The sequence below is a fragment of the Diaporthe batatas genome (assembly GCF_019321695.1).
Source record: "Diaporthe batatas strain CRI 302-4 chromosome Unknown Contig00009, whole genome shotgun sequence".
Classification (NCBI taxonomy): domain Eukaryota; kingdom Fungi; phylum Ascomycota; class Sordariomycetes; order Diaporthales; family Diaporthaceae; genus Diaporthe; species Diaporthe batatas.
In genome coordinates this window covers 2,225,407-2,252,995 of record NW_025408556.1, presented here as the reverse complement: position 1 = coordinate 2,252,995, position 27,589 = coordinate 2,225,407, and the positions used below count along the sequence as shown (strand labels likewise).

General features: G+C 53.5%; 7 protein-coding genes across 7 annotated transcripts; 3 read left to right on the top strand and 4 right to left on the bottom strand.

The window, feature by feature from the left end:
* Positions 1-178: 178 nt before the first annotated feature.
* KVR01_008146 (uncharacterized protein) lies at positions 179-3,887 on the top strand (the record flags this gene model as incomplete). The annotated part of the gene is made up of 3 exons (XM_044787302.1): positions 179-772; positions 835-1,275; positions 1,336-3,887. The coding sequence occupies exons 1-3, from the start codon at positions 406-408 to the stop codon at positions 3,885-3,887; spliced, it is 3,360 nt and encodes a 1,119-aa protein (XP_044643124.1). The 5' UTR covers positions 179-405.
* Positions 2,290-6,805, bottom strand: KVR01_008213 (uncharacterized protein). Its single transcript, XM_044782839.1, has 4 exons — positions 6,075-6,805; positions 5,241-5,885; positions 4,773-5,163; positions 2,290-4,704 (listed from the first exon to the last, which is right to left on the bottom strand). The coding sequence occupies exons 1-4, from the start codon at positions 6,097-6,099 to the stop codon at positions 4,056-4,058; spliced, it is 1,710 nt and encodes a 569-aa protein (XP_044643191.1). The 5' UTR covers positions 6,100-6,805; the 3' UTR covers positions 2,290-4,055.
* Positions 6,806-8,396: 1,591 nt separating this feature from the next.
* KVR01_008171 (uncharacterized protein) lies at positions 8,397-10,751 on the bottom strand (the record flags this gene model as incomplete). Its single annotated transcript, XM_044791851.1, has 3 exons — positions 8,397-8,592; positions 8,720-9,390; positions 9,444-10,751. 3 exons carry the CDS (start codon positions 10,749-10,751, stop codon positions 8,397-8,399), a joined length of 2,175 nt encoding a protein of 724 aa, XP_044643149.1.
* Positions 10,752-16,757: 6,006 nt separating this feature from the next.
* On the bottom strand, positions 16,758-17,909 carry KVR01_008181 (uncharacterized protein; the record flags this gene model as incomplete). The annotated part of the gene is made up of 1 exon (XM_044792103.1): positions 16,758-17,909. The coding sequence occupies one exon, from the start codon at positions 17,907-17,909 to the stop codon at positions 16,758-16,760; it is 1,152 nt and encodes a 383-aa protein (XP_044643159.1).
* A 1,128-nt stretch (positions 17,910-19,037) lies between these two features.
* On the top strand, positions 19,038-19,472 carry KVR01_007728 (uncharacterized protein; the record flags this gene model as incomplete). Its single annotated transcript, XM_044782748.1, has 2 exons — positions 19,038-19,110; positions 19,201-19,472. 2 exons carry the CDS (start codon positions 19,038-19,040, stop codon positions 19,470-19,472), a joined length of 345 nt encoding a protein of 114 aa, XP_044642706.1.
* Positions 19,473-23,332: 3,860 nt separating this feature from the next.
* KVR01_007768 (uncharacterized protein) lies at positions 23,333-24,533 on the bottom strand (the record flags this gene model as incomplete). The annotated part of the gene is made up of 3 exons (XM_044786551.1): positions 23,333-23,676; positions 24,162-24,362; positions 24,455-24,533. 3 exons carry the CDS (start codon positions 24,531-24,533, stop codon positions 23,333-23,335), a joined length of 624 nt encoding a protein of 207 aa, XP_044642746.1.
* A 519-nt stretch (positions 24,534-25,052) lies between these two features.
* KVR01_007857 (uncharacterized protein) lies at positions 25,053-27,195 on the top strand. Its single transcript, XM_044784990.1, has one exon. It carries the CDS (start codon positions 25,431-25,433, stop codon positions 27,084-27,086), a length of 1,656 nt encoding a protein of 551 aa, XP_044642835.1. The 5' UTR covers positions 25,053-25,430; the 3' UTR covers positions 27,087-27,195.
* The last annotated feature ends 394 nt before the right edge of the window (positions 27,196-27,589 follow it).

The following is a 27,589-nucleotide window of genomic DNA, read 5'->3' as shown; positions in this document are numbered from 1 at the left end:
GTCGCAAAAAAGCGTTTGGTCCAGCGTACTAGCCCTAGCTGATCCCTGCTTGCGCACCTCCTTCCAGCTCTAAGGATGCATTCACATGCGAACTAGCTCCATTCGACGACTGGACAGGGAGATGTCATGGAACCCGTGCTCGACCTGTCTTCCTTCCGGCCTGCATATAAGCCACCGGGACGCGAGTCCCTCCTGACAGGCGTGAGCTTCTTAATAAATGCCATCCTTCAGGCAAATACCAGTACCTGGTCACCTCCTGGGTTTCTCGTTCTTCTCTCTTTCGCTCATGTTGACCCTGGCCCAGGATTGCTAAGTGAGCTGCATCACTCCGAACCTAGCACTTGAGGTAGCTCCGTCCATTTCCAACATCACGGTGTCCGTGCAGAGATCAGGCAATTGCGGACAATGGCCCTCCCAACGGAAATCGGCGGCCCTCCTGGGCTGCCATTCGTCGGCAACATATTCGACCTACAAGACGAGGTCCCCATCCGGGCCCTGGAGCGCATCGCCGATATACACGGGCCCATCTTCAAGGTGAGGGCGCCGGGGCGCGAGTCGATCATGGTCAGTGGCTTTGACCTATTCGATGAGCTCTGTGACGAAACAAGATTTTACAAGCTGCTCGGCGGCAAGCTGGCCAGCGCGGCGGACTCTTCTGGCAAGCCGCGAGGCTTGTTCACCCAGAAGAGCGAGAAGGAGGAAGACTGGGGCCAGGCCCACCGAATTCTCATGCCTGCTTTTGGACCTCTTGCTGTGGCTGAGATGTTTGATGGTTAGATCACACCCTGAGTGTAACATAGGAGATCGAGGCTCGCTGACACAACCTCTGCATAGAAATGCATGACATTGCTTCTCAGCTTGTTCTCAAATGGGCGAGGCAGGGCCCGACGCACAAGATTCAAGCATCGGAAGACTTTTCAAGGCTGACTCTAGACACCATCGCGCTGTGTGCGATGGACTTCCGATTCAACTCGTTCTACCAAGAGGACATGCATCCGTTTGTCAAGGCAATGAACACTACCTTGGGTGCGGCAAATAGCTCCGGACAGCTTGCCGGCCTCATAACCCGGCTGTTCCCCTCGTACAATGAAGAAGTAAAGCAGAGTGTAGCGCTCATGGAGGAAACCTCACAGGAGTTGGTTCAGTATCGCAGGGACCATCCCACTGAGAAGAAGGATCTCCTCAACTCCTTGATCAACGGCAAGGACCCCAAGACCGGAAAGACGATGAGGGACGCGCTCATTGCCGCAAACATGCAAACCTTCCTAATTGCCGGTGAGTCAGTTGTCCGATGTGAGTCTCCCATACCGGGGAGGACGAGCTGACCAGTCGCAGGGCACGAGACAACATCCGGGCTTCTGTCTTTCGCCTTCCTCCAGCTCCTCAAGAACCCAAACGCCTACTTCGCCGCCCAGGCAGAAGTCGACCGGGTAGTTGGCGACTCGAAACTCGAGCCCAAACACGTCAACGATCTGAAATACATCAACGCCGTGCTCCGCGAGACGCTGCGCCTAACGCCAACCGCACCGGCCTTCAGCCGCGCCGTCCGGCCCGAGAATACGGAGGATCCACTGTATATCGGGGCCAAAGACCCAGGGAGCAAGCACAAATACGAGATCCCACGGGGGAAATCGATCGTGTGCCTCCTCGGCAAGATCATGCGAGATCCAAAGGTCTTTGGCGAGGACGCCGAGGAATTCAGACCCGAGCGGATGCTGGACGGGAACTTTGAGAAGCTCCCCAAGAACGCGTGGAAGCCCTTTGGGACGGGGATGAGGGCCTGCATCGGACGTGCTTTTGCCTGGCAGGAGGCTGTGCTCGCCGTGGCGCTGATCCTTCAGAATTTCGACATGCGGCTTGACGACCCGAACTATGAGATTCAGGTCGTGCAGGCGTTGACACTGAAGCCCAAGGACTTTTTCATGCGGGCCAGCCTGAGGGAGGGTATCACGCCGACGATACTGCTTCAGAGGCTCAGTGGTGACAGGGCTACTGGCGGGCAGCACAAGGATGGTGTTCCCAGGGCTGTCGAGACCGTGGCGGATGGTGATCAGGACCTGTCGATCTTGTACGGGTCCAACACGGGGACTTGCCAAGCGCTGGCGCAGAAGCTGGCCGGCCAGTGTGCTCAGAGGGGGCTGGCTGCGGGTGTTCGGACCCTAGACGCTGCGATGGGGAAGCTGCTGAAGGACAAGCCCACTGTGATCATCACAGCTTCGTATGAAGGGTTGCCCACCGATGATGCCGCGCGCTTCGTGGCTTGGCTGGAGAGCCTGCAGCAGGAAAACGAGACCAAGAAGCTCGAGAGAGTCAAGTATGCAGTCTTCGGATGTGGTCACAGCGATTGGGCATCCACGTTCCAGAAGATCCCGACGTCGGTAGATGAGATTCTTCCGGCCCTGGGCGCCGAGAGACTCGCAGCCCGTGGATCATCAGACGTGAGCAAGCAGGATACATTCGGCGACTTCGAGACATGGACCACTGGGAAACTATGGCCGGCACTCGGCCCATACTTGACGTCTACCAAAGACTCGTCCCAGTTCTCCACCGTCCCGACCATCGAGATCGAGCTCACTACCGAGGAACGCGCCGCACACCTTCAACAGAATGTGCAATGGGCCAACGTGGTCGACACCAAAATCCTCACCGCAGATGGCGAGCCGGAGAAGCGCCATATCGAGATCGAACTCCCATCGAACATGACGTATTCCGCGGGAGACTACCTCGCCGTGCTGCCTCTGAATCCCAAGGAGTACGTCAGGCGGGTTATGAACCACTTCAGCCTGCCGTGGGATGGCATGATCACGATCAAGCAGGGCTCGGCGACCTCGCTCCCCACTGGCAAGCCCATCGCCATCTTCGACCTGCTCCAGGGCTACGTGGAGATCTCCCAGCCGGCGACGAAGCAGGACATCGAGGTGATGGCCTCGGTGTGCGGCTCCCCGGCCGTGAAGGGGACTCTGGCAGGTTATCTTTCCCCAGAGACATTCGCCGCGGAGGTGATCGAGAAGCGCATCACCATCCTCGACATCCTGACGAGACACAAGACCGACATCCCCCTGCCCTTCGCCACGTTCCTCTCCCTGCTGCCGCCGATGCGCACCAGGCACTACTCCATCTCGTCCTCGCCCCTCGCCTCCCCCACCTCCGCCACCCTGACATACGCCGTCCTCGACGCCCCGGCCTGGTACCAGCCAAACGGCGGGGGCTCCCCCACCGGTCCGACACACGATGTCAAGGGTGCATGTGGACAGGAACACCGCTTCCTCGGCGTGGCAGGATCCTACATGCGCTCCCTGTCCCCGGGCGACCGCGCCCTCGTCTCGGTCCGGAGCACCAACAGGTACTTCCGGCTCCCGCTGGACATGGCCGCCACGCCCGTGGTGATGATGTGCAACGGCAGCGGGATCGCGCCGTTCCGGGGCTTCGTGCAGGAGCGGGCGACGCTCATCGCCGAGGGCGGCAAGGCGCTGGCGCCCGCGGTGTTGTTCGCGGGGTGCCGGCGGCCGGGGCGGGATCAGCTCTACAGGGAGGAGTTTGAAGCCTGGGCGGCGCTGGGGGCCGTGGATGTCAGGTGGGTGTTTAGTCAGCACCACGAGGGGGGCGGGCGTGAGGGTGAGGAGGCGGAGGGGGAGGCGGAGGGGCAGCGGTGTAAGTATGTGCAGGACCGGATGCTCAGGGACCGGGAGGACATCGACCAGCTGTGGCTCGAGGGGGCGAGGTTTTATATCTGCGGGAGTAAGAGCCTGGCCAAGGGGATTGGGGCGGTGGCGAGACGGTTGATTGCTGCCGGGGCCAAGAGGAATGGGAAGGACTACACGCCGGAGGAGGTTGATGCTTTTGTCAAGCAGATGAGGAACGAGAGGTTCGTCACGGATATCTTCTGAGGCGATGGTTTTCGTCGACGGTAGTACGTAGAGTGGAGCCCAGACCGTCCGCTGAACTTTGAAACTGGCGTTTATTTCCCGTGGATATCTCTAATATAATGAATCGACATGATGCAAACACAACCACCATAACACAACCGAGTTCCGCGCATGCAACAGTCAGCTACCTCACATCACGACAGTCTTGAGCTCCTGCAAGGCAGCCGTCCACCTCTGGCCCTTGCCCTGCCTCTCCCACAGCTTCGGCAGCGCATCCAGCCCGCGCAGCACATTGGCATACCCAGTCGACTGCCACAGCCGCCTCAGGATCGACGAGAAGAACTCCCTGTTGTCCTCCTCGCGGGACTCGGCCGCCGCGATGAACGCGGGCCAGACGATGGTGTGCGAGCCGGGGGCGGACGGGTCGACCTGCTCAAAGAGGCCCCGGATGTGGGCGATGCGGTCCGGCATGCTCTCGATGGGGCTGTACGCCTCGTCCATGGCGGTCTCGGTGGCCTCGAGGTTCGAGAGCAGCGGCAGGACGGTCGTCTCCAGCCTCCTGTCCCCGGCCGACTCGAGGGGGTTGTCGTCCGGGCTGCGCGCGCGCAGCACGTAGATCTCCGTCGCCGCCCGCGTGATCTCCATGTACAGCCGCGTGCGCATGTCGAAGAGCCCCTCGGTGCTCGTGGGGAGCTGGTCCGTGGCGACGAGGAACTCGACGCTCTGGCGCTGGCGCTGGGCCATCTGCGCGCGGCTCGCCATGAGCTCGTTGAGGAACTTGGAGAAGTCGGCCAGTGCCTTGGACTCGCCCAGTATTGGGTAGGCGAAGAATGATATCCTGCCATCTTAGTGATCCATCCTCTGCTGTGACATGTCGGATAGGGCCGTGACGTTACAGTTACTCACAGTTTGGATTGGTTATACAGAAATTTCTGTAGCGGTAGTAATTCTGCATCCTCCCCAATCCCTCTCGCATCGAGGAAGGCGATTAGCATTTTGTAAAGAGTTAGTACATGTTCATGACCCGTCACCAGGTCCGCGACAATGAGCAGGATGATGGTGGCCCATGTCGAGTCGCTGAGGTCAACCTCGGACGACAGCTTGCTGACGATGGCAGCACGGCCAGTTTCGGCAGGCAGTCGAAGCTCCGGCACCTGTCGAGACAGGTGGAACGCCGCGGCGACGCACACGGCGCGCTCGACGATGGGGTCAGCATGTGCGAGGGGAAGTATCTGGCGTCTATAGCCGTTGGCCTCATCATCGTACATGAGCATTACAGGCGAGACGTGGGTCGAGACTTTCCGCCGGGCGTCAGTCAGCCAGTGGGCTCGAGAAGCGGGCTGACAAAGCAGCGGAGAGAAGCGCAGGACTCACAGTGCTTGAAGAGGAGACGTATGCGTGGGTCTGGGTTTGAGAGTAGTGAGGGTAGGCACATCGGTATCGGTGAGAAGTCCGGACAGGCTAGTGTGCCGAAGTCACCCGTTCGTGTGATTTCGATAACGTCGTTCTCATCACTGTCCGTGGACGAAGATTCAGAGGTCCAGTAAGTTGAGTTATCCCCGGTATATCCAGCCAAAAATTGGTCATCATGGCCTCCACGCCCGTTTGGTCGTCGACCCGGGCCGGGAGGTTTAGGGCCTCTCTTATGCAGAGCGATATCCAAACAGATCCCAGAAGGCCCACTGGCTGGGCCTGAAGGCGCTGTACCTGTCGCGGCATCTCTGCCTTGCCCCTCGTCAGTACTTCCCCTCGCCCTCTTCACTCGACTAGACACGTCAACCCATTTCAGGTCAGGTTGCCGGCGCTTGGCAGCAGACGAGAACGCCGATGACGAGGACGAGGACGAGGCGCGCCGTGAGCTTTCAGCCGGCTCAAATTCGGCTGACGAGGTTGTCTTCTTGTCGGCGAAGCGATATCTGATGCCATATCCGGGGCAGTCAAGCCCCTTCTTAGCGCACTTGTTGCACTTGGGCTCTGTCAGATCACACACTATCCTCCTCTTTGTGCAGTGATAACAAGCTGTGAGGGAACACCGAGTCAGCTGGCAGTCCAGGGCGTGTAATTTTCGACTCGACGGCGACCCAGGCCGGGAGCAGGCACGCTGCTCGATCAGGCTTCCGGCACTCGAGAACTCAGCTCAGGGGGTTGTGGGTGTTGTGGCTTTGAGCCGAGGTATTTCGGCAATAGGCCGAGCTGGTGCAGGCTCACATTTCTTCGGCTTATCAGAGCCCATCGATCATGCCATCCGGTCCCTGTTGGCTTGCAAAGTAATTGTTCGCTCGTGGCTGAAGCCGGCATGTCGTCAAAGAAACGGGCGGCTCAGTGTTCGTTTGGCGGTCGAGCGGGGCCCGTCGTCGGGTTTGGCGGAAGGCTCTTGATGAGGATGTGAATCTGGACGTTTGTCCCTTAGCGCGTGCATGAATCTTGCACTGCAGCCGCCGCGACTCTACGCCTCCGAGACAGATCGGGGCGATCGGGTCTGGGCGTCGGGTGGGGCGGGCACAGCTGTGGAGGCGCAAACTCGAAACTTGTCCTCTTCAAGCCGCTCCTTTTATTTGGTAGGGCGTAGGGCGCGCCCCACAAGGAGAATTTATTACCTTATGACGGAAATTTCTCAGGCCGCTGTCGTGACAGCGTTCGCACGTATTGTGCGACCGGTCGAGGCATCCGAAAGCCCGCGGATAATCTCGCTTCCTGGGGCACAAGACTCAGTTCCCAGCCCGGTAGTGCATTGAGGATCCAGCTTGAGCAACGAGAAAGAGGATCCAGAGGGAGATGTGTCCCAAGCCAAGGCTATTGTGGAATCCAAGAATAGGTGGGAACGAGATGCGAAAGATATACTAGACTAGTAGTAATAGAAGTGATTGCAAACATTGGATATAGAAATACCCGCCAGGACACCGAAGCTCTTTTAGTGTGCGGGCACAGTGGAAATTACCTAGGTACTACGGGATTGCACCTAGGTATGTACGGAGGTAGGGGCATTTGACATGGATCGTACGCCGGAGTCCCCTTCTTGGCATGCTGCAGGCGGGCGCGCTACACGCGTATTGCATGACAATGGTGCTCCGTGAAACTGATTTACGCGTATACCTCCGATGCGGTTATTAATGGAGATCTTTGTTCAGCTGGATTCTCAGCATGAGCCGAGCGCCACAGAGAGCTGTCTTGAACTTGGGCGCGAATGACGTTGGACTAATGCTGCACCACTACTAAGTCAAACGCCTTCACGATGGTCTCTGCCACGCGGCCACAACATCTTTGTCGCTCATCCTTCGGTGAGATATCCTCTTCTAGAATAACATCCGCACCTCCTGTAGAACCTCTTCCTCTAGGCAATCAGGCAACCTCCCATGAGACCTCATCCCACGAGACAACACATTAGAGATCCATCTGCAGGCTACAGGGGCTTTGTCATGATCTTACGCAACTTCCCTTCGAAGATGTCGTCGATGATTCTGTAGCAAGGCATGTGATCCTGTGCCTCGGATGATCATTCATCAGCCCCCGAGTGGGCCCGAAAATGGGACCGCACGCAGAGAGAGGTTGAGATCTCTGTAGTCCCGCAACTTCAACATAGTGACTAACTACAACAACCCCAATACCAAGCACAATCGCCATTCCCTCCAAGCACCTCACGCATAATCCTAACCTAGGGTACAAAATCATTACACTAGTATTCTGTATGGGCGCCAAGAGCGGTCCTCCAAATCTGCCAGTCTATCCCACAATATCTCGTCGAGGCCCTGAGGGTCATTGCGCACCTCGGTCCTCATATGCTTCAACAACTCATGTTGAATCTCACTGGCGGCATCTGGAGAAGAAGGCTGGACGAGCGGGCTCTCATGACCGACTCAAGCCAATTTATTAATTTGGGGACCCCCCCCCCAGCACTTGAGGTCATAGGGCCCTCCGCCATCATGGGTGCATGTGCTTGATACAAATGGGAATACTAGTAATATTGCTTCCAGCGAGTGCGAGAGAGCGAGAGGGAGCCAGGTGCCGCCGAAGGGGCGCATAAAGGACTGATGGACAGGAGAAATGCTTCGTTCCTTGGATCAAGTGTCATCTCGTTCTCTTGGTGGGCACCTGCCCGCATCACGCAGCGATACTTACCACCAGGCAATAACCAACGATGCTAGGTCCAGCTCGTGTCTGCCCGCCATTACTCGGTCACGCAGTTTGCTCGGCGGTTTCTCCCTGCTCGGCGGGCATCAACCTTCGACCTTCCCTGCTGGGGTTAGCTCGTTGCGGAGGTGCACGTCTCGCTCTGTATGGGCGCCGAGGTCATGGTTCAGAATGGATGCTCTGTGTATTTCGTGATTATGCGTCATAAATACTGTATCTACTGCCTTGCTGAAGCTGCATGCAGAGAAACAATAGCTAACAGCAGCTTAAGCACCCAAGGGTGATCCACTCGACGGTGGTCATCGATGGTGGACCACATCCGGTGTGCCAACAACATGTGATCCAAGGACTAGGCGGAGACATGGCTGAAGTTAGAGGAGGCACGAAACAGAACTAGAAAACCTAGAGCTCCAGGCCAAGGTGCCTCAGGAACGCCCCCGTGTTCGGCGGCCGACCTAGGTAATCGGTGATTATCTCGAGCTCCGGCTTCGAGCCTCCCCACCTCAGTACCTCCTCGCGATAGCGACTCCCCGTGCTCGGGCTCATCGGGTCTGATGCGAAGGATGATGCGAAAATCTCAGATGCAAGAATAGATCCACTGCGGGTTGGTTGGATTAGCCAGCTGGTAGGTAACAGCAGCACCACATCCGGGACGGCGGCGTGGTAGGGACCTCAGCAGACAAGCAGCTGGGGCACGCAGACCTGTGTGGGATGGGTCGACTTACAGGACGTATGAGTAGTATCCAGCATCGTACTTGTTGATCACAGCTCGGAAAACCGTCTCACCGTGTCCCCATTCCAGGCCCTCGCCCAAGGCCTCCCCACCTGCCAGGCTGCGAATCTCAGACTTCATCTTGTTATATGCCGCAGTGAGGTTCATCTTTTCCAACGCTTCGTGGCTCTCTGGCGAGTGAATCATCAAGTCGTACTTAGCGAAGAACAAGCTGTTCAGCTCCTCCCGCAGAGCCCTCCGTTTCACATCCGAGCTGGCAATAGAGACTGCCACGCCCTCCGGCATCCTCTGCGGCGGCAGGGCCGAGGATGCCCTTTCGGCATCGGGAAGAGTCTCCCGCCATATCATCTCGTACTCGGGCGACAGCCACGCGTAGTGGTGGGAGACGTCCTGGATGAGCTGGGCCTGCCAGAAGAACTGCTCGAACATCAAGGCCGGGGCCTCGACAAAGTCCCTGTCGACCTGCTGCGACGCCGCGTACTTGGTCCTGGTACAAAGCGCGTGCACGAGGTGGCCGATCTCGTGAAAGAGCTTCCGCACGTCTCCAAGCCCGAGCAGAGTCGGCCGGCCGGCCGTCTTCATGTAGTTCATCACCAGAACTGAGGAGGCCTTGTTATGGGAGCCGTCAGGCTTGTCGTAGTTCTTGGTCAGGCGGTTAGTCACCTACACTGGTAGTATTTGCACTTTGTTTATGGGTGGTGGTGGTAGACACTTACTGGCTGCAGAGAATAGTGGCCGCTGTGCGTGTACTTGCCCTGTCGCGGGTGCAGGTCCAGATATGCATAGCCCATGAAAGTGCTGCCAGTGACTTGCTCCCGAGTGTCCCACACAGAATACATGAGCACATCATCGTCCCAGACAAGAGGCTTCCCACCGCTGAGCTCTTGTTGTTCCTCGGCCGTGACCTTCTTGAACTGGACGCCAAAGAGGTGCTGGAAGATGCCGAGGAGCCTGTCTAGGGTATGATGCAGCTCGAAGTAATCTGCGACTTGGACGGCTGCTGCCTTTTCTCGCTGATCTTGCAGCTGAGCGAGATACGAAACGTCCCATAGAAACACACGCTCCGTCTGGTTCGATCCTCCCAAGTTGCCTGCTGCGGTCGCTTCCGCCTGCTTGATCTCCAGCAGCCTCGCGACGTCCCTGGCGCCCTCCGGGACCAGGCGCGCCTCGAGGTCCTGCAGCATGCTGGTCACGGCCTCCGGGCTCCGCATCATCTTGTCGCCGATCCGCATGGCTGCGTGGTTCGGGTACCCGAGGAGCCTCGCGGCCTTGTCGCGCAACAGGATGAGCTCCCGGAAGAGGGCGATGTTGTCCGGCATCTTGTTCTGTATGGAGTAGAACATCTTCTTGCGGGTTTCCCCCTTGCGCGCGTTGCTGAGGATCTTGCCGCTCTGGGCGACCTTGGTAGATACCCAGATACCTTGCTCGTCCGTGGTCAATTGCTTCAAGAAGGACTCGGGAACGCCGGCCAATTCGTCTCGACTGAAGCAGACTCTGGTGCTTTCGTCATGGTGATTCTTGTTGCACTGGCGCTCAATCTCCCTGATGCGTCGCTGGTACTGCATGAATACGGCTTTTTCGCCGGCATCGTTGATACCACAGCCGCTGTGTATGAATTTCCGGTGCATCTTTTCCAGATAATACCGCGGCTCCGGGTCTTGAACTGCCGCTCCGGCGGCAATATGGTCCCTGACAGCATCTATCAGCGCGAACATGTCTGTCCGTCCGTAGAGTTCCACTTCAGCATCGTCCAGGAGCCCTGACGCGGTGTTCGATGCCGCCCGGAGACTCGCGTCAGGTGACGTAGACTTGTAGAAGCCCAGGTAACGGGTCGCGGACACCCTCTTATTTTCATCCTCGATGATGGGAACAATAACGTTCTCCCAATTGGCGCTCTTCGGGTCTACGGACGACACAACCTGATCCCACAGAGCCTTGGTAGTCGCGATGTGATTCTTCGCAGCCTCTATAAGTGAACTTTCTGTGGCATCAAATGCGATAGGAGTTTGGGTTGGGAGGCCCATCATATGGGAAGTTCGGATCCGTGCCCGTTGCGTGCTGGAATGCGTGGGGAATAAGGCCACGAATTCATACCAGAGTTGATTGTGCTTCAGGAAGAGGCCCCGAGTTAATAGAAATGATGACCCTACGATTTAGCGATAAGTTGCCTGTGCACCCCGCAAGTCAGGGTCTTTCGCAGCTGCGCCGCATTGCCGTCCGACGGTACGTAGTACCATCAATCAAGCATGACAGGCCCAGCTCCCGGGCGAAGAAGACCTTCGGAGTTACAATCTGTCTCCGACTTGGAAGCGCGACCAGAACCATACCAGTAATACTGCAGTGATTGAGTTTTCACACTGAGCCCGTTGATGTGGTTCTTAGTTCATGGTGGTACTCGCTGTGGTTTCACCCCCGGTCATGTATCTCGCGGTACATTAGTTAGGAATGCACTGTATGGAGATCGTGTTGCTTCCCCTAGTATTTGCTAGGTATCAGCAATAAATCAAGCTTTCTAGTCGTAGGATTCACCATGTGGGTCCGTCTGCATATATGTGGATACTACAAACATATTGACTAGTCATCTAGAGGCTGGGCCATGGTCCCTTACCAAGGATCGCACCTCAGAGGTTTCCCCACGAGCCTGATAACGATCTTGGACTCATGATTACGTTATCAGAGTACCGATTTGCAGTCTGCCATGATCATTGTATGAGATATTAGTCGAAAGGAGAATTGGAGGGGGGGGGGGAGGGGGGCCAACAGCCCTCGTCACAATACGAACAATTTTCTGTTTCATTGCCTGGGACAGAATCTCTGACTTCCACGAGTCCAAGTTCATCTGCTTTTGTTGGGCGGATACCTTATTTCACGATGAACATGCTGTCGAAGTGGTCAGGTTCAAGACCTAAATATTCCCAAATCACGGCGGATGCGGAATCCAACACTTCGGGAGGCCAGAACTCCAAAGGCAACGCGGATTCGAAGAAGCATAAAGTGACTCAAATAATTTTCGCAGTCATCGGATCACTATTCTCTGTCTTCATAGGACTGTCGATAGGTGTGGCCATGAGAGATGGAAAATGCGATTCAGAAACTTCTGGAACAAACCTATTGCCCGTTGGTGAGTAGGTATTTGCGTCAGAAGAACTTCAATTTGAATGCAACACCGAGCGCAGCAGCTGATCGGATCAGTTGATCTCGTGGCTCCCGTCACTTTCGAGGCCGATTATAGTTATTGGAACTTTTCTGACTACAAGTCTGAACAGGCATGGAAGCCGCTCGGTACGTTTAATTATCCGTCTTGCAAGCTTCAAACATGCTGACGGAGGCCGGGGACCTTGCAGGTATGCGAGGGCACATCATGGTGTTCGACCCCTCTAGATTTGGGATTGCCGCAGGCATCGAGGCCGATGGTGGTAACGACAAGCTAGCAGTATCGGTGTTTCATCAATTACACTGTCTGGTACGGCAAATTCATTGTTCCCTCAGGTGGTCGACAACGATGATACTGCCCCTCTATTTGCTGATCATGTCACCAGAAAACATTACGAAATAATTACGCTGCCCTTCTTCGAAATGAAGCATTCCAAGACAAGGTGTCCAACCACGCTGATCACTGCTTCGACTATTTGCGCCAGGCAATCATGTGTGCCTCGGATATGACACTCGAAGGTGCCAGGGTCGATGAAGATGGGCATCGAAGGGCTACGGATGGTTGGGGAACTGTTCACCAATGCAAAGATTGGACTTCTGTTCAACAGGTGGTCAATGAATATCGATGGACATGGGCAAGTGACTAGATCAACACCGGTGTGCTTATCTAGCGTTGGGTCTTGCAGCTTTTACGACTGTATGAAGGAACCCCACCAGGCCTTATCTCAAAAGCACTGTGACAGGATGAAGAATGACACAAACTAGAGCAATACGGACTTGTGTTTGAGAGAAAATGGCACCAGGCCTATTCTCTCAATTGTACATGGAATACCGAGGTTCCGAGGCTCCTAGGTCCTCATGTCGTCATGATTGACCGGCAGTAGTTCGAGACATTAAAATAAGCGACTATTTTTTACCTGTCATCAAATCATTCAATTGGCCTCCCACAGCTCATCTGGCCCAAAGATGGAAGCTCTCTTGCCGTGATAATCTTGACGTGCGGGTCTGCTTTAGCGACATGCCAGTGTCTTACGCGACTGACGAGATAGGCTGTCGGTGAACGAGTAGATACCGAACTATTGCTAGCTCCGGACACCGAAATGTCCTTGGGAATTTTGGAGGACTGCACAATGGTACTAATGGACCTCAGGGTCCACATGTTCACCTTGTCGCGGCAACGACGGGTCTGACTAACCGAGTACACCCACGTCCTCCGGTCGGTTCCTAGGGTTGTTCGAATCCCCGCCCGGGGCAGGATTCAAGATATCGTGTATGCATGAGACTCAGGTCAAACAATGGGATGTCGACTACGCGACCCACAGATAAGTTAAAGTGCGCTTTAGGCAGCCATGCGTCGTCACAGATCTATTGGACTAAATCAACAAATGGCTTTCGTAGCTGCATCACGAGCCCGCGTCCACCGCAGCGGGTCTCGGTCCAACAGCTGTACACGTAACACATGTTTTGAGGAAAGTCCACCAGTCATAATCAGCTTGGATCTCTCTAGTCACGACCTTGTGCAGCCTGTATATTCCTTCTTGCCGGGAGGCTGAAATGCAGGACCCGTCTACTGTGTGGGCCTTCGCCAGTTTGGAGACAAGCTTTTGGCCCACGGGCTCCCAGCGCTTGGCAAGATAGCCGTCAGATCCAGCCCCGGCATCAGGTGGGCCGTTGAATCTACTGTGTACACACATTGTTGACAAGCTTTCAGGCAAATGCCAGCACATCGCCTCGGCACTGTGCCACAGGATTTACCAACAGGCCCGGACATGACAAGGGCTCCATTAATCCTTCGATGATGCAGAATCAACCCAGTATTCGCAATACACTGTGCTAGACTAAAGACGTCCGTATACGGTTAGTAGGAGGATCTCGAAACGCAAGCATCACCGGGTCCAGCCCCGTCTCCGCGCTGGATAATCGAACAGCTGGAAGACTGACCGAGATGGCGGCCTAAGAATTCCCAATTTGAGACTTGTCGTCAACAGGAACATTTCAAACATGGCCGTCAGCGCATCTCAGCCTGTTTCCGGGCATAGGGAGGTACTATCAGAGCTTGAGGTCGCAGAGGAGCAAGTCCCCTTCTTGCCGAGTGAGCCCCAGAAGAGTACCCATCATACAACTCAGGGTGACAACCACGTGTTTTTCTTGACCACGTTATGTTTTGCAGCCAGCATTATCTTCTTCTTTGGCGCACTATGGCGTGAGCCTTCAGATGCAGAATGTGTGCACAAACTCAACGCGTGGTGTGAGTACTCCCCTCGATAATACTACGTGCATTGATGTTTTTAGCTGTATGCTGATGGTGAAGGGGCTACAGCACCAATGCTTGAAGCAATTAAATACCGGGAGCCGTATTTCGGAAGTCTCTCAAATTCAATATTTGTCGGGAAACCGTCTGATCAAATGGAGTCCGCATGGGACGAGCTATGGAAATGTGAGTACCAGTACTAAAATTGAAGCAAGTCAATTGGCTAATGGTAATTCAAAGTTGGGTCGATGGGCTTGCCTGAAAGCGATTTGCCCTTGCTGAACAAGTCGGCAAATGATTATGATTGGCACCACCTGCCCAATGAACATGGCGGTGGCATACAAGCATACATTGAAGGGTTTCACTATATTCATTGCCTTGTAAATAAACAACCCCCTTCCCCTGCTCAACGGCAGGCCTCGCCAATTTTGCACAAGGCGGTTGCTGAGAAATGGTTTTAGAATCTTGTTCGTCAGTACATCTACCGAAACGAACGAGATTACTCCTATCTCGCCTTTTTCACGAACAAGGATATTCACATTCTTGACCACACCGAGCATTGTATCGAGATGCTTCGAGCAAAGATTGTGTGCGACTCAGATACGGCCATGTATCCCTTGTCACAGGGCGAAACGGGTCACCTGGCTGTTGAAATGCCCCGGGATCAACGTTGTCGTGATTTCGACGCCGCTGCCGACTGGGCAAATGATCACATAACTGTACCGCTGGATCACTGAAGTGGCGATTCAGTCTCATTTCGGATTCGCTTTCAATCAGGATGTGGTGGAAGTGTGAAACCTGTTTGTTCTATGTAATACATCACGCCCTGGAGCGCAATTACTTACGCGAGTATCCGTAAAATTGAAATAAAATCGCCGATTACGAACCACCGAGCACACGGAGTCCCAGATATTTCAAAATTCAATTGGTATTCATTGTCTCAGTATTGCTATGATAGCATGAGCGTCATCATTCTGATCTCGCCGAACTTATTTACTTAGTTACCCAACAACGTGTACAAGTCGGCAGTGGGCTTTCCATCACCATGGTCACCAATCCATTCTAAGACCTTGGTGAATGTGCGACAATAATGAGGATTGCCCATTACAGGACTGGTCCCCTTCGCACTCTTCGCACTATTCGCGATGAGATATACCGTGGTATCGAAGTTGCACATCAGGTGTCGACGTAGAATTTCGATACACTGCTGTACCACCAACTCATCTAACTGACTGTCTATTGGTGTGTCCACACCGGAATAGACCTTGTCACGCAAAAATCTCTGGGCTCATTCGTGTTATCAGTGACGGACAGCCACTTATACGAGACTGCAGAATACTATCTTACCAGGCAGTTCATATGAAGCGAAACACCGATAATTGCCGGAGTTTGATCTTCTAATCCCAATGGAAGTAGTCCTGTTGCATCAATCAGCGCCCTTCTTCTTGTAGCATGGGGGCATTACCTGGTGACCTACGTAGACTGGGGGTGGTAGAATCCCAAGCTTCCTCCCGGTCTGGTGTCGGTTCCCCTTGGTAAATTGTATCGGTTGGAGAAATATCAAGGTAATTCACTAATTGATACTCAATCACTGCGTTTGCGGCAGCTTTGACTGTCAGTATCTCCTGCAACCCGCCCGCATGGTGAATGTAAATTTGTTGACATACATGGCGGGAAGAGGCGGCCAACGCAGACTTCATCGCTCGGTTTCTCAGTGCACCTTGATACATAAAACAAAAGGCTACAAATAAGACAAATTAAGGATACCAGCAGTTGAATGTGCCTAAGACACGCCTTCCACGGTGGTGAAATCATGGTTTAGGCACAACGCACGAACACAATATGCCTGGGCTCTCCGGCTTCCCGAGTTAGAAAGGAAGTGCTCCCTCAAACAAAGATTCCAGGCGTGTTTTCGGGGTTCGGCTGCCAGTCTCCGCGGCTCTCGAGACCAGAATCCATGGGCCCACGAGAAAAGCACAGTCAGAGTGTTTCTGAACCACACGGCTTGGTGTAGTGGGTCAAGTGGGTCGCAGCACTTCAATCCACGAGCTATCATCCTTCCAATTTTGGCGCCCGACACTCAACACTCTGGAATTATCATGCGGTGAAGGAATGAGTGAGCGGTCAGGCAACTAGTGATAGTTCGGGCAGTTCTCTAAGCATTAGAAGTGGCTGACAAGGATTCTAGTGGGTCCCAGACAAGGCAAACCCCATTGCAGTCGTGCAGCAGAGCGCGATGCCAGGATGCTCGAGGCTGGATGCTACTGTAAACTTATCATGAGGAGTCAAGCCTGCAGGTGACAGGGACTTTGGTTATATCTGTAGGATCGATCGTCTAGCAGAAAACCGTGGAGGATCAAAATCCTGGCAACAATTCCATTAGCGTCGGAGAAATTCCACAGAGAAACAAAGCACGACAATCTGAGAGTTCTGACGACAGCTCGGTCTCAGCTGATAACAAGACCTTGTGTACCTGTAATACCTAGGAGTGGATAATTTCTGTTCTGCAGGGGGCAGAACGTGCAAATGGAGCGCAAGGGTGAATGTCACCAACGATTGTAATACATCAGTACAGATGCCTTCATGCTGCAGAACAGTGTCTATTCTCCAGTATGCCTAGGCTCTATCAGACAGCGAATGCAGAGCGTTCAACCAGACTAGCGATACGCGCACAGAAACCTTCAATGTGTCTCCAAAACAAATCCGCAAGCCAGACAAGGACAAAAAAGTTGACTGCCATGGCCAAGATGAGTCCAGCTTGATACTGCAGGATTGTCTCTTTTCCCGTGAAATTCCAGATGAATTGTACAGTGAAGAATCCGAAGACATGCAAGAGAGGCTCATGGATGATGTATAAGGAGAACGATATCTTTCCGAAATACTGCAGCAATGGCGCCTCTAGGTACGACTGTACTTGGGTCTCTCGCCAAATTGCGCTGAATATCAGGAAGGCACCCAAAGCATGCCAAGGATGGTAATCAGTACTGATCTCGCAAATTGTCTGATATCCAGAGACACATTGTCCATGGTGGTTATCACGAGGGAACGATCCAATGTAGCCTCCACAAACCAAGAGCAAAAATGTCCAGAATCTCGATGGTGTGTTGAGTCTGGTAGTGTACGTGGCAATGTAAGCCAAGTGGCTCGAGGTTGACTGGTAGACCTCTATCCCACTTAAGAGCATCCCGCCGAAAAAGAGAGACATGTAAATGCGACCAAGTATTATTGCATGTAAGATCACCAATGCAATCAACATCAGTCGAACAGAGGCCTTAACTCTAAGAAGCGCCAGGCAAGTGAGATACGTGACCAAGGATCCCTGGAAGGAGATAGGTATTGTCCAGAGATGGGGGCCATAGATGAGGTGGCCAGAGGTCCATGTCCAGGGGTTCGTCATCTCAGTCACGACAAATTTGACCCAGTCCCATAGCTGGCGGGCGGTTGAATCAAGAAAGTCCGGGTGATCGGGAATGCGGCCTGGCATTGTCTCATAGGGGAATGAGAAAAGCCCAAATCTGACGAGCAACATGACTCCAAACGTTGAGAATGTAGGTGGGAGGAAAAGGCGAAGCCCTCTGCGAAATGTCGAACCGGCCAAAGATGTCGTCAGCCCTTCCCAGGGAACAATTGCTGATCCTGAGAGGTGAAGTGGCTTTTTCGACAATATGTATCCGGAAAGGATGAAGAACATCGGCACCAATGGCCCAGAAAACAGGAGTCGCAGATATGGCAGCCGCAACAGGTTGTTGCTACCTCGATAGCCGTAGCCGTAGTCCATATGGTCTTGCCAGGGTAAATAGAAGTGCCGAACGAATACCAAGATAGAGACCAAGCCTCTAATTCCTGTTACGTAGGCAGTCGGCGAGGGTCTGGATGTTTTTCGCGGTGGTGATTTCGGTGCCGCATGAAGCCAGGATGGGACCAAGGCGACAATTATTGTGCTGCAAGTGCTCCTAATTTGGCACGCAAATTTCCGAGGCCCATTGAAACTGACTTTGGAACTTGGCAGAGTCGTTTCAAAGTTAGCTTCTTCAACGTCGAAAGTCTCGTTCGGTGAAGCCATATTTAAAATAGATGATGCCGCGGACAGGCTGAGATGGTCTGTTGTTGGTGTTTCATATAACACCAGTTGACATCAGATTATTGCCATTGGTGCTGGGGATAGTAACCGTTCAGTTTACACGACTGAACGAGGAAGGACGAGCGATGTAGAACCGGGCAATGCTGAATATCCCAAAAACGGCTGTGCTCCGGCCGGGATTGGTGGGCTGGCTGAAAAGGGAAGTTCAATTCCTTCGGTCCACTTCAGGCAATACTGTGGGACGGTTAGTCTCTTGTCGGGGCGAGCATCTACATATCCTCGTCTTGATGCCTGCAATCGTTCAGCCTCTTGCATTAGCGAAACCCCGCAGTTGGAGGATTAAGCTTACTATATCATAGAGCTTACCCTCTTGATTGACACTGTACTGATATTGATCCGCACAACCGCATTGGCGGAAGAAGTGGTGATGGAATGAAATAAACGGAGAAGTTTTGCGTACTGCAAGGAACAGATGCTCTCATGACCAGTGATTGTTTTCAACAAATCCCGAGTAGTCTCGGCTGAATTTTCAGTCATCTTAGCCCTGCATGTGAACGTCCTAGCTGTTTACCTCGCTGAAACGAGGCGGCTATCTAGCAGGACGCCTAACCCCACAGGCTGTGCCCGAAGCTGATGAGTACGACTTTCTGTGTACGAGTACAAGACTGTGAGCAAGACACGTAAATGAATGGCCCTAAAAAGTACATAAAGGCTGTCCCTGCCCTGAAGACAGCTCAGACCCTCCAAAAAGCATCGAAAACCCCCTGAAGCATTCCAAGCACAATACTAAGCAACTTTTAATAATCTCAAAGGCTGGCTTGCAATATGCGTGTCGCTCAACTCTCTGTTGGCCTTTTGGCTGCTGTATCCATCCATGCGGCTGTTCTTCCCGCCACAGGTGAGATAAATTACACTATCAACGACCAATGGCTTCGAATTTGACATGTTGAAGGCGCAACCAATTTACTTTCTCGTCACCCATTGGCAGATAACGATCTCAAGCCCCTGTCGCTGCGCTACGACGGAGATCGTGAGGACAACAAGGTGAAGCGGTACGATGGAGATCGTGAGGACAACAAGGTCAAGCGGTACGATGGAGACCGTGAGGACAACAAGGTGAAGCGGTACGATGGAGATCGTGAGGACAACAAGGTCAAGCGGTACGATGGAGACCGTGAGGACAACAAGGTGAAGCGGTACGATGGAGATCGTGAGGACAACAAGGTCAAGCGGTACGATGGAGACCGTGAGGACAACTAAATACAGCGTCCACGCAGGCAGGCAGTGTTCACAATGTCGGGGTGATATTTGTCAAGCCATGAGGGCCGCAACCATCCATTTTGGGTGGTTTGGCTGATATTCAACTATTTCATCATGATCCAGATATCTGAATTTAGGGCCTACTTTTTGAAAAGTCGTCATGCTGCTACGTATTTGAATCTGAAACATGTCTTCTTATAGCTATGTCTTCCCAAGATATCTGAGTTCATAATGGAGAAGAACTGCTAGATAAGATGATTGAGTTCACACCAGAGACCCCTCAGGCTGAGGTGTACAATGCTGGACATAAGGGCTTTGCGTACCTAGATAGGCGTCTGAACCCAGCATCACTGCATCTTCTTGCGATAGCAATTCGGCCTTGTGCGAACTCACAGGCACCAAGATGTTACCAGTATTTGGTGCTGATCTCAAACCTTTAGATCCTCCCACCGGTCATCGGAGATATGGCCTCATTTCCAAGCCAAGATACGTGATTGCAAGCTTTCCAGTCCCTGCAATCCTTCGGGGCATACGTGATCCTGCTCTGAGCGCAGGCCGTATACCCCCACTCTCTGCCACGAATGAACTACTCGGAAACTGCGTTTACGCGATGCTCTTCGGCTTGATCAACTCCCCGAGGGATGGTAATGCTTGGGTCACCCAAACATGTTGCTCATTCTGGCCACGAGGGTTGAGGGCACCCACACTCGCGAGCGAAAATTACAGAAGACCTTTTTCAAGCCAGAGCTGCCTGGGCTAGCCCGCAGGTCACCTTCCCAGACATCCGTCGCACGGGTGTGGGGACCCATGAACATCTGCGCTGTGGGGACAGTGCGTAGAGTCAGTCGTGCAGTCTCCACATATTACGTGGAAGGAGCCTTGTACACAGTGCTGTGGGTTCACGATACTGGTAGTTCAATGTAATGCTCGGCCTGATGATCTGCGACTTGTATCACAAAGTACCTTTCTAGTCAAATATTTTTCCCAGGCCATAGAACACCTTCCAAGTCGAGAGGCGAGTGGGCGAAATCCTTCGCAGATGTCCACACATCACCTGCTCCCCATCGTATCTCCGAAAACCTCTCCCATGTTCATGTGGCGTTGGTCACCAAGAGCCCGCTCCTCGCCCACTCGTTGTTTTTCCGCCGAACTTGTGCTTCATTTCTTTCGCAGTCCGGCAGATGAAATAACCACTTCTATGTCAGTGGCTTTCGTGCAATTCACTCTCCCAACACAGACCTGTCCGTATTAGACTACTTCCTCTATCTTCGTTCATCTTCCAGGTTAGGAGAGCATGGGGTCTCTACATTTCAAATTCTCCAGTCTCTTTGGACGAGATGGCACCCCCTATGAGAGGCTCAAAGACTCGAGAATGTTGGTGCTCGAAAATGACAAGTCTGATCTAATGAAGGCGGAGAGTATGAATGGTCGACCCCCGCCCTCGGAAGCTACCCTCAATCGCGCTGGACAAACGCTCCCTTGGATACTTTGCCTGCTACTTGGAATTGCGCTTGCTCTTTCATTGACACACGCGCGGATGAACCACTCCAATCCAGCTTTGGAAGGACTTCGTCCCACCGACTTCAGTCAGTATACAGAGTTCAACCTTTGACACACCCTTTTGGTGTTTTTTTCGTTTCATCGTTTTCGACCCTGTTTCCCGACGAAAATAGTAAGAAAGTTCGGTGAACTGATACGACTATGGACAATCAGGAGCATCAGCGGAACATATTGAACAGGAAATCGTGACATTCACAGGAAGCCCAGTGTTTGACGAGAATGGGACCTTCTGGGTCCCACACCCTAGCAAGGAGAAGTACACTGGTGAACCTTCCTCTGAAATTGATGACAATTGGGAACGATTGACAGCAGGTATAATAGCCAATGACAATTACGTTGAAAATCTATCCATATTCTAAATTCCGATCAGGTCGATACTTCCTCATCACGGCCGAAGAGGCCGTTGAGGCCTTTGGAGCTGCGCCCGACTCATACTGGAACGATAAAGTAGGCGGATACACGGCGGGGTAGGTCTCAAATTGAAATGAATATGGCACCCACCTGATGGGCTCAGCCTTCAAGAATCCCGTTGTACTAAAGGAGTGTACAGAATTGACATGTTTCATGCCTTGCATTGTTTAGTGAGTACTTGCGGCCTCCATTCATAACGGAAACTCGAGGTACATCCATTGACACGTATCTAGAACAGACTCAGGCAGGCTCTATGGCCCGAGTACTATCCCCGAGAGAAGCAGATGGGTAATACGCGAGTGCACCGAGGTACGTTCCCTGCCAGGCTCTGCTGGCCGAGTGGCTAATTCACCATCGTTACAGAGCACTGCATAGATCATATACGCCAAATGCTGATGTGTGCTGGCGACATGACGTTGATCCCCACCGAGTGGACAGCACAGCTGGGACATAATTATGTGCAAGCTGATGTGCCCCATACGTGTAGGAACTTTGAGAAGCTACATGCATTTGTCCAGTCCCGCCGATACGGCCCCGACGCGGTGCAAGAGTCCTCAGAGAGAAAGCATGATGGGTCAAACAGCGAACGCGACCCGAGATCGTGAAGGAGCATGAAAGTTCGGATATTGGTGCAATTTCAAAGTACTCATTAAACGGTCCAATGTTTATCGCACAAAATTCAAGTGCCTGTATGGCCCCCAGGCAATGAAATATCAAGACAAATCATAACGCTGGGGGCGATCGAGCCTTCCAGACAAGACTGGCGCTTGGCCCTGAGCCGTCCTCTCTCTGATCCTCGATCGAGACCTGGAGCTTCTGGACTGCTGGAAGCAGCCGTATTGCTTTAGCCGCGGAGACATTTGTTTGGGGGCTTTATGGGACCTTTGACCATGGACTACAATTCTATGCCATTGCCGTGGGCTATAATGCGCACCTGTGGACCATGATTTCGCGTAGCCTAAAACATGATATGTCACTTGGCTCTTCACTTGATAGCATCATGTTACAGCAAAGTGCTTTGTCGTGCGATCATTGAGGTCCATTCATGTACGTTGGGCTGAGAGGCGTGGCGACCAAATCTCAATGGAATATGACAATTCAATTTCGCTCTGGAAAAGTAGCTGACTCGCTCTAAACACTAGTCGTCGTGCTCCATCCTCGGTCCTTGATACTTCCTCGTTGCATAGCCAAACCAGTTGGCCAGGGCAAGTAGACCCATCACTCCAATCACTGCGCAAGCATAGTCTATCACACTGTCAGTCAACGCGTCTCGAAATAAGACACATGGAGGGCGAAGACATACTCATATTAGCCGCGGTTACTGGCAAAACCACAGGAAGGTCATAGAACACCAAGGCCAGCAGAGCCATGATGATGGTCAAGACATTGGCAACAGGGCCGACTCCGAATCGCAACTTAAACCCAGTCTGTGCCGCTGGCATGACCTCTTCCAGAGTCCCCTTGGCCCGGCGGTACAGCATAAGCGCAGCAGGGAAGGCGAAGCTGAGTTGCTGCAGGATGATGCCGGTGCTGACGAGGGCGTTGAACGCTGTCGAAGATCCCAGATAGACACATCCCAAGACAAACACACACACACTGTTGGCGATCAGGGACCACACAGGGACACCCAGGCGTGGGTGGATACGGCTGAGGAAAGGAGCCAACACGACGGCGTCGTCCCGTGCGAACGACCACGTAAGTCGTGAGGCTGTCTGTATCGCCCCAGAGATGGCGAAGAGTGTGATGACGTTCAGTGTGACGAGGAAGAAAGAGGCGACGGCTCGGCTGGACGTGGCTTGGTACCAAATTTCGAGGGCGGGGAACCTGGTGATAGTACACATCGTCAGCCCCAAGCTCCCCATGGATCGATCTTCAAACGCCGAGAAAGGTTATACTGACGGTGAGGCAAGCACGGCGTCGAAGTCGTGGTAGCTGTAGCACATGCCAATCGCAAAGACCAGAGCTGTCACGAATCCGATGACCACCGTCGAGACAAGAGCCCGAGGGACAGCCACCGCAGCGTTGGTGCATTCCTCAGCTAGGTGTATGGCGCCGTCAAGACCCGAGAATATAAAGTTGGGGTTGACAAGACCGGTGAGGAAGACGACACCATCAGAAGACCAGCCTGAGGTGTTGACGAATTCTCTCCACACGAAATCGCTGCTCTGTTTGGGGTTCGACTCGGCAAGGCAGGTTATTGTGATGACTATAAATGCGACGAGAGACATGAAGACTATATTGGTAAAGTCACACAATGTTAGCACTTGGTCATGCCAATGGAAGTCATTGCTGCCGGCAAGCATCTTCTGCGAGAGGGGACCACTTACATCCGACGTCCTGCAGCCAGATGGTCCTCTTCAGTAGGAAGATGTTATATATCACCATGAGGAAGTTCATGGCTTGGAAGATCAAGAAGACGTGCCATGTCTCGACCGTATACCCAGGGTTCCAGAAGGAGGCCAAGGCCAAGGCCATGGTTGGAAAGGTAATGATGAATCCGGCCGACGTTGCGATCCACCCAAAGACGTTGACAGCGCCGCACCAATAACTCTGTTTTCAACGTCAGGCTACGGATGCAGATCCGGTAAGTTGGCACTGGGCTTCGAGGGCCACTTACCAGTCCTCTGCTCGCAGACTCTGGTGCCAGAATGCTCGTCCAGTGGTATTGTCCGCCAGCGGTAGGGTGCGCCGACGCTATCTCAGCCATGCTCAGGGCGCATGCTGCTCCAAAGATGAATATGATGATGATGCCGTAGATCAGCGTCACCGGCCCGCCGGAGGCGACGGAGATGGCGAGCGTCGCCGCAATAGCAGCCCAACTGTTGCAGATGTTCCATCCTATGGCGATGATGGCGAGCAGGCCAAGATCTCGGGCTGGTGCAGTCGAGTTCTCGACCGTGCCGAAGGAATTGGATGTACCTAATGTAATGTTGAGCGCGATCAGTAATTGGGTTTACTTCAATGGCGATGGGTCCATGGCATCAGGCCACGAAGTGGGTATCTTTACGTACTTTTTTCAAGGGCGGACAGGTCAATCTCCCCGGATTTTGACAGCTCGTCTGTCTTGCGTACCGAAATGTCTGGCGCCATATTGTCTAAATGCAGAAGTGGAGCGATAGCCGGTCTCCGAATCTAGACTTCACAGGATGTGAATAGGTCGCCCTGGTTTAGGATGAACTCAAGTGCAGTCGTCCGAATTTGTCGAGATGCGAGATCTCGCCATTCTTCGTTCGACTTTATAGGAGAGTGGCGCCACGCTCACAATGCCTCGTCGAGAAGATAAGAGAACTAACGTCTATCAGAGGAGAATACAGCCTCTTGTAAGCGACAGTGCGTATCTCTCTGTCTTATCATGCAAGCAGGAGTAACGGAGGACCGGGCATGGCGATGTGGTCGGTTCCAGCCTTATCCAGGTGTCCACCACTATCTAGGGTGGAGGTTGTCACAGCGGTGTCCTGGCAGCAGAACGTGGCAGCCCGTTCACGAGCCTGTCAGCGCCATGTGATTGGAGATTGAGCTGAGGGCTAGTGAACTCTGATTCGTATGCCCGATATGGATAAAAAAGTGAGAAAATTACCCCTGTCCTGCCACAGCAATTGCCGAGCGACTGCCGTCCTCTGTGTCCTTAACGATTTGGAGACAGGCGCGAAACCGAAGGCCGGCCTCTTTCAATGCAAGACCTGAAGTTTACCGCGCTGGATCCGGCCCCGATAGGACGCCCAGCCGCTATCGTTGCGCCAAATTGGACTGATAACTCCTCCCCTCAGCCCAGGAGATTTCCAGATTGGGGCAATAAAGTGAGATTCTTAACGTGGCCAAGCGAGCCGGTGCCTCCCGAGGGTCGACCACGGCATCTCGACCTCACATTCAATGCCGAATATCACAGTGATAACATAAAATACCGAATTAGGAATGGGAAGTGAGAAACTCTGTGAGACGTTTGAGTAACACGATATAAATATTAAATCATGCATCACCACAACGAAGATGATGCCCTATAGCACACCAGACACAACATCGCGGATCTTCAAAGCATCAACAACCATTCCTCAACCTCAATTGACACACAGCCACCTTGGTCTCCCAGCATCCAGTCAGCCTTGTCGGTTTAACAGCGCAATGTCCAACCCACCGGGCCACACCAGCCGCGATGGCTTCCAATGGACACCAGAGACTGGACTCAAAGCTGGAGTCCCGTGTCTTGGAGTGATACAGCCTCAGTCCACGGTCAAGTCAAAAGACACAGTCTACGACGTTGCAGTCATCGGTGCAGGATACACAGGTCTCACAGCCATCCGGGACTTAACGACAACGGGCCACAGCACACTCCTGATCGAGGCACGTGACAGAATCGGCGGCCGGTCATGGTCATCAAACATCAACGGGTACCCATTCGAGATGGGGGGCACATGGGTGCACTGGACACAGCCATTTATCTGGCGCGAGCTCTTCCGGTACAACCTGCTCGACAATCTGGAGGTGTCCATGTCCAAGGCGGGCGGCATCAACAAGTGCGCCGTGACCATGTCCAAGGACAAGCCGACAATCTTCATGTCGCACGAGGAGGAAGACGTCATCTCAGAGTCCGGCCTGAAGAAGCTGGTAAACGTGGACGGCGAGCTCGGCCGGACCGTGATCCCCTGGCCGCACGACGCGCTCCGCAACAAGGAGGCCGTGGCCATCTACGACAAGATGTCGCTCAAGGACCGCATCGACCAGATCCAGGACGAGCTCAGCCCCCTGGAGCGGAACATGCTCGAGGGGTTCCTCGCCATCACGTGCGGTGGCAAGTGGGAGGACTCGTCCTTCTTCGAGATGCTGAGGTGGTGGGCGCTCGCCAACTGGGACTACAGGGACTTCATCGAGATGGGCCTGACCTACAAGCTCAAGTGCGGGCAGAGCGCGCTGCAGCGGTGTCTGTTCGACGAGGCCCACGACACGGGGAGGCTGACCCACAGCTTCTCAACGCCCGTCGCGAGCGTGCACGACAAGGGCGACGTGGTCGAGGTGACGGGGCGGGACGGCACTGTTTTCAAGGCGAAGAGGCTCATCTGCACCATCCCGCTCAACGTCCTTCACTCCATCCAGTTCACTCCCGCGCTGCTGCCACTGAAGACTCAGGCCAGCGTCGAGGGCCACGCCAACCACGTGGTCAAGTGCCACGTCGAGGTCGCCAAGCCTGAGCTGCGGTCGCTGGGCGCGTTCAACTACCCCCACGGAAAGCTAACCTACACATTCGGCGACGGGACCACGCCGGCGGGGAACACCCACCTAGTCGCATTTGGCAGCTCCCTGCCCGGCGTGCATCTGCAAGCAGAAGAGGACATCGGCGCAACTCTGGAGGCATGGAAGCAGCTCCTTCCTGGCGCTGAGGATAAGGATCTGAAGAGGATTGTGTTCCACAACTGGCACAACGATGAGTTCGCTAGGGGTGCTTGGGAATGGTTCAAGCCGAACCAGGTCAGTCGATACCTCGAAGCACTTCGGGAAAAGCAAGGGAACGTGTGGTTCGGTAGTGCGGACTGGGCCATGGGTTGGAGAGGATTCCTCGATGGTGGGATAGAGGATGGCCAAAGAGTTGCGAAGGAGGTCGCCGATAACCTTAAGGCTTCCAGGTCACTTAGAGTGACCACGCGACTGTAAACACTTCTTCTTGGCCGAGTGCCTGAAGACTGATATCCCGGGATGTTTCAAGTAATTGTTAACTTTGTGTATATAACTTATCAGCTGCTAGGTAGTCTAAAGGCCGAGAAGATGGGAAATAGATAAACAGTTAAATAGAAAGTAAAATGTGGCTATAGCCTCCTTGCTTCCCGAAGGAATATGCCAGGTGGTCTAAAAGGAAAACTATCTAAATAAAATTCTACAAAAGTTATATTTGCTGATTATTCGGGGGTGCCCTATCTCGGAACGTTGGAAGGCTCCCGACACTTCCCGTCGTTGTCGGCCTCATCACGGCGCTAGCCAGAAGACCTGAAATGTGCCCCGTACGGCCGGCATGGTACGCCTACTCATGTGTGTGCTGTGTATCTCATATGAGGTAACTTTTGCAGGGTTGAGACACTTCGTCAAAACCGCCAGCTTGTTCTCAAGCCTCTTGCATAGCAGGCGTAGACGGTGCTGGGAGTATTTCCCAATGTGGAGAT

Coding starts and splice junctions, on each gene's coding strand:
- KVR01_008213 (XM_044782839.1), bottom strand. CDS start 6,099: ATGGGCTCTGATAAGCCGAAGAAAT. Junction 5,886..6,074: donor CTCTGATAAGCCGAAGAAAT/GTGAGCCTGCAC, acceptor GTTCCCTCACAG/CTTGTTATCACTGCACAAAG. Junction 4,705..4,772: donor CTGTATAACCAATCCAAACT/GTGAGTAACTGT, acceptor CTAAGATGGCAG/GATATCATTCTTCGCCTACC.
- KVR01_007857 (XM_044784990.1), top strand. CDS start 25,431: ATGATGCCCTATAGCACACCAGACACAACATCGCGGATCTTCAAAGCA.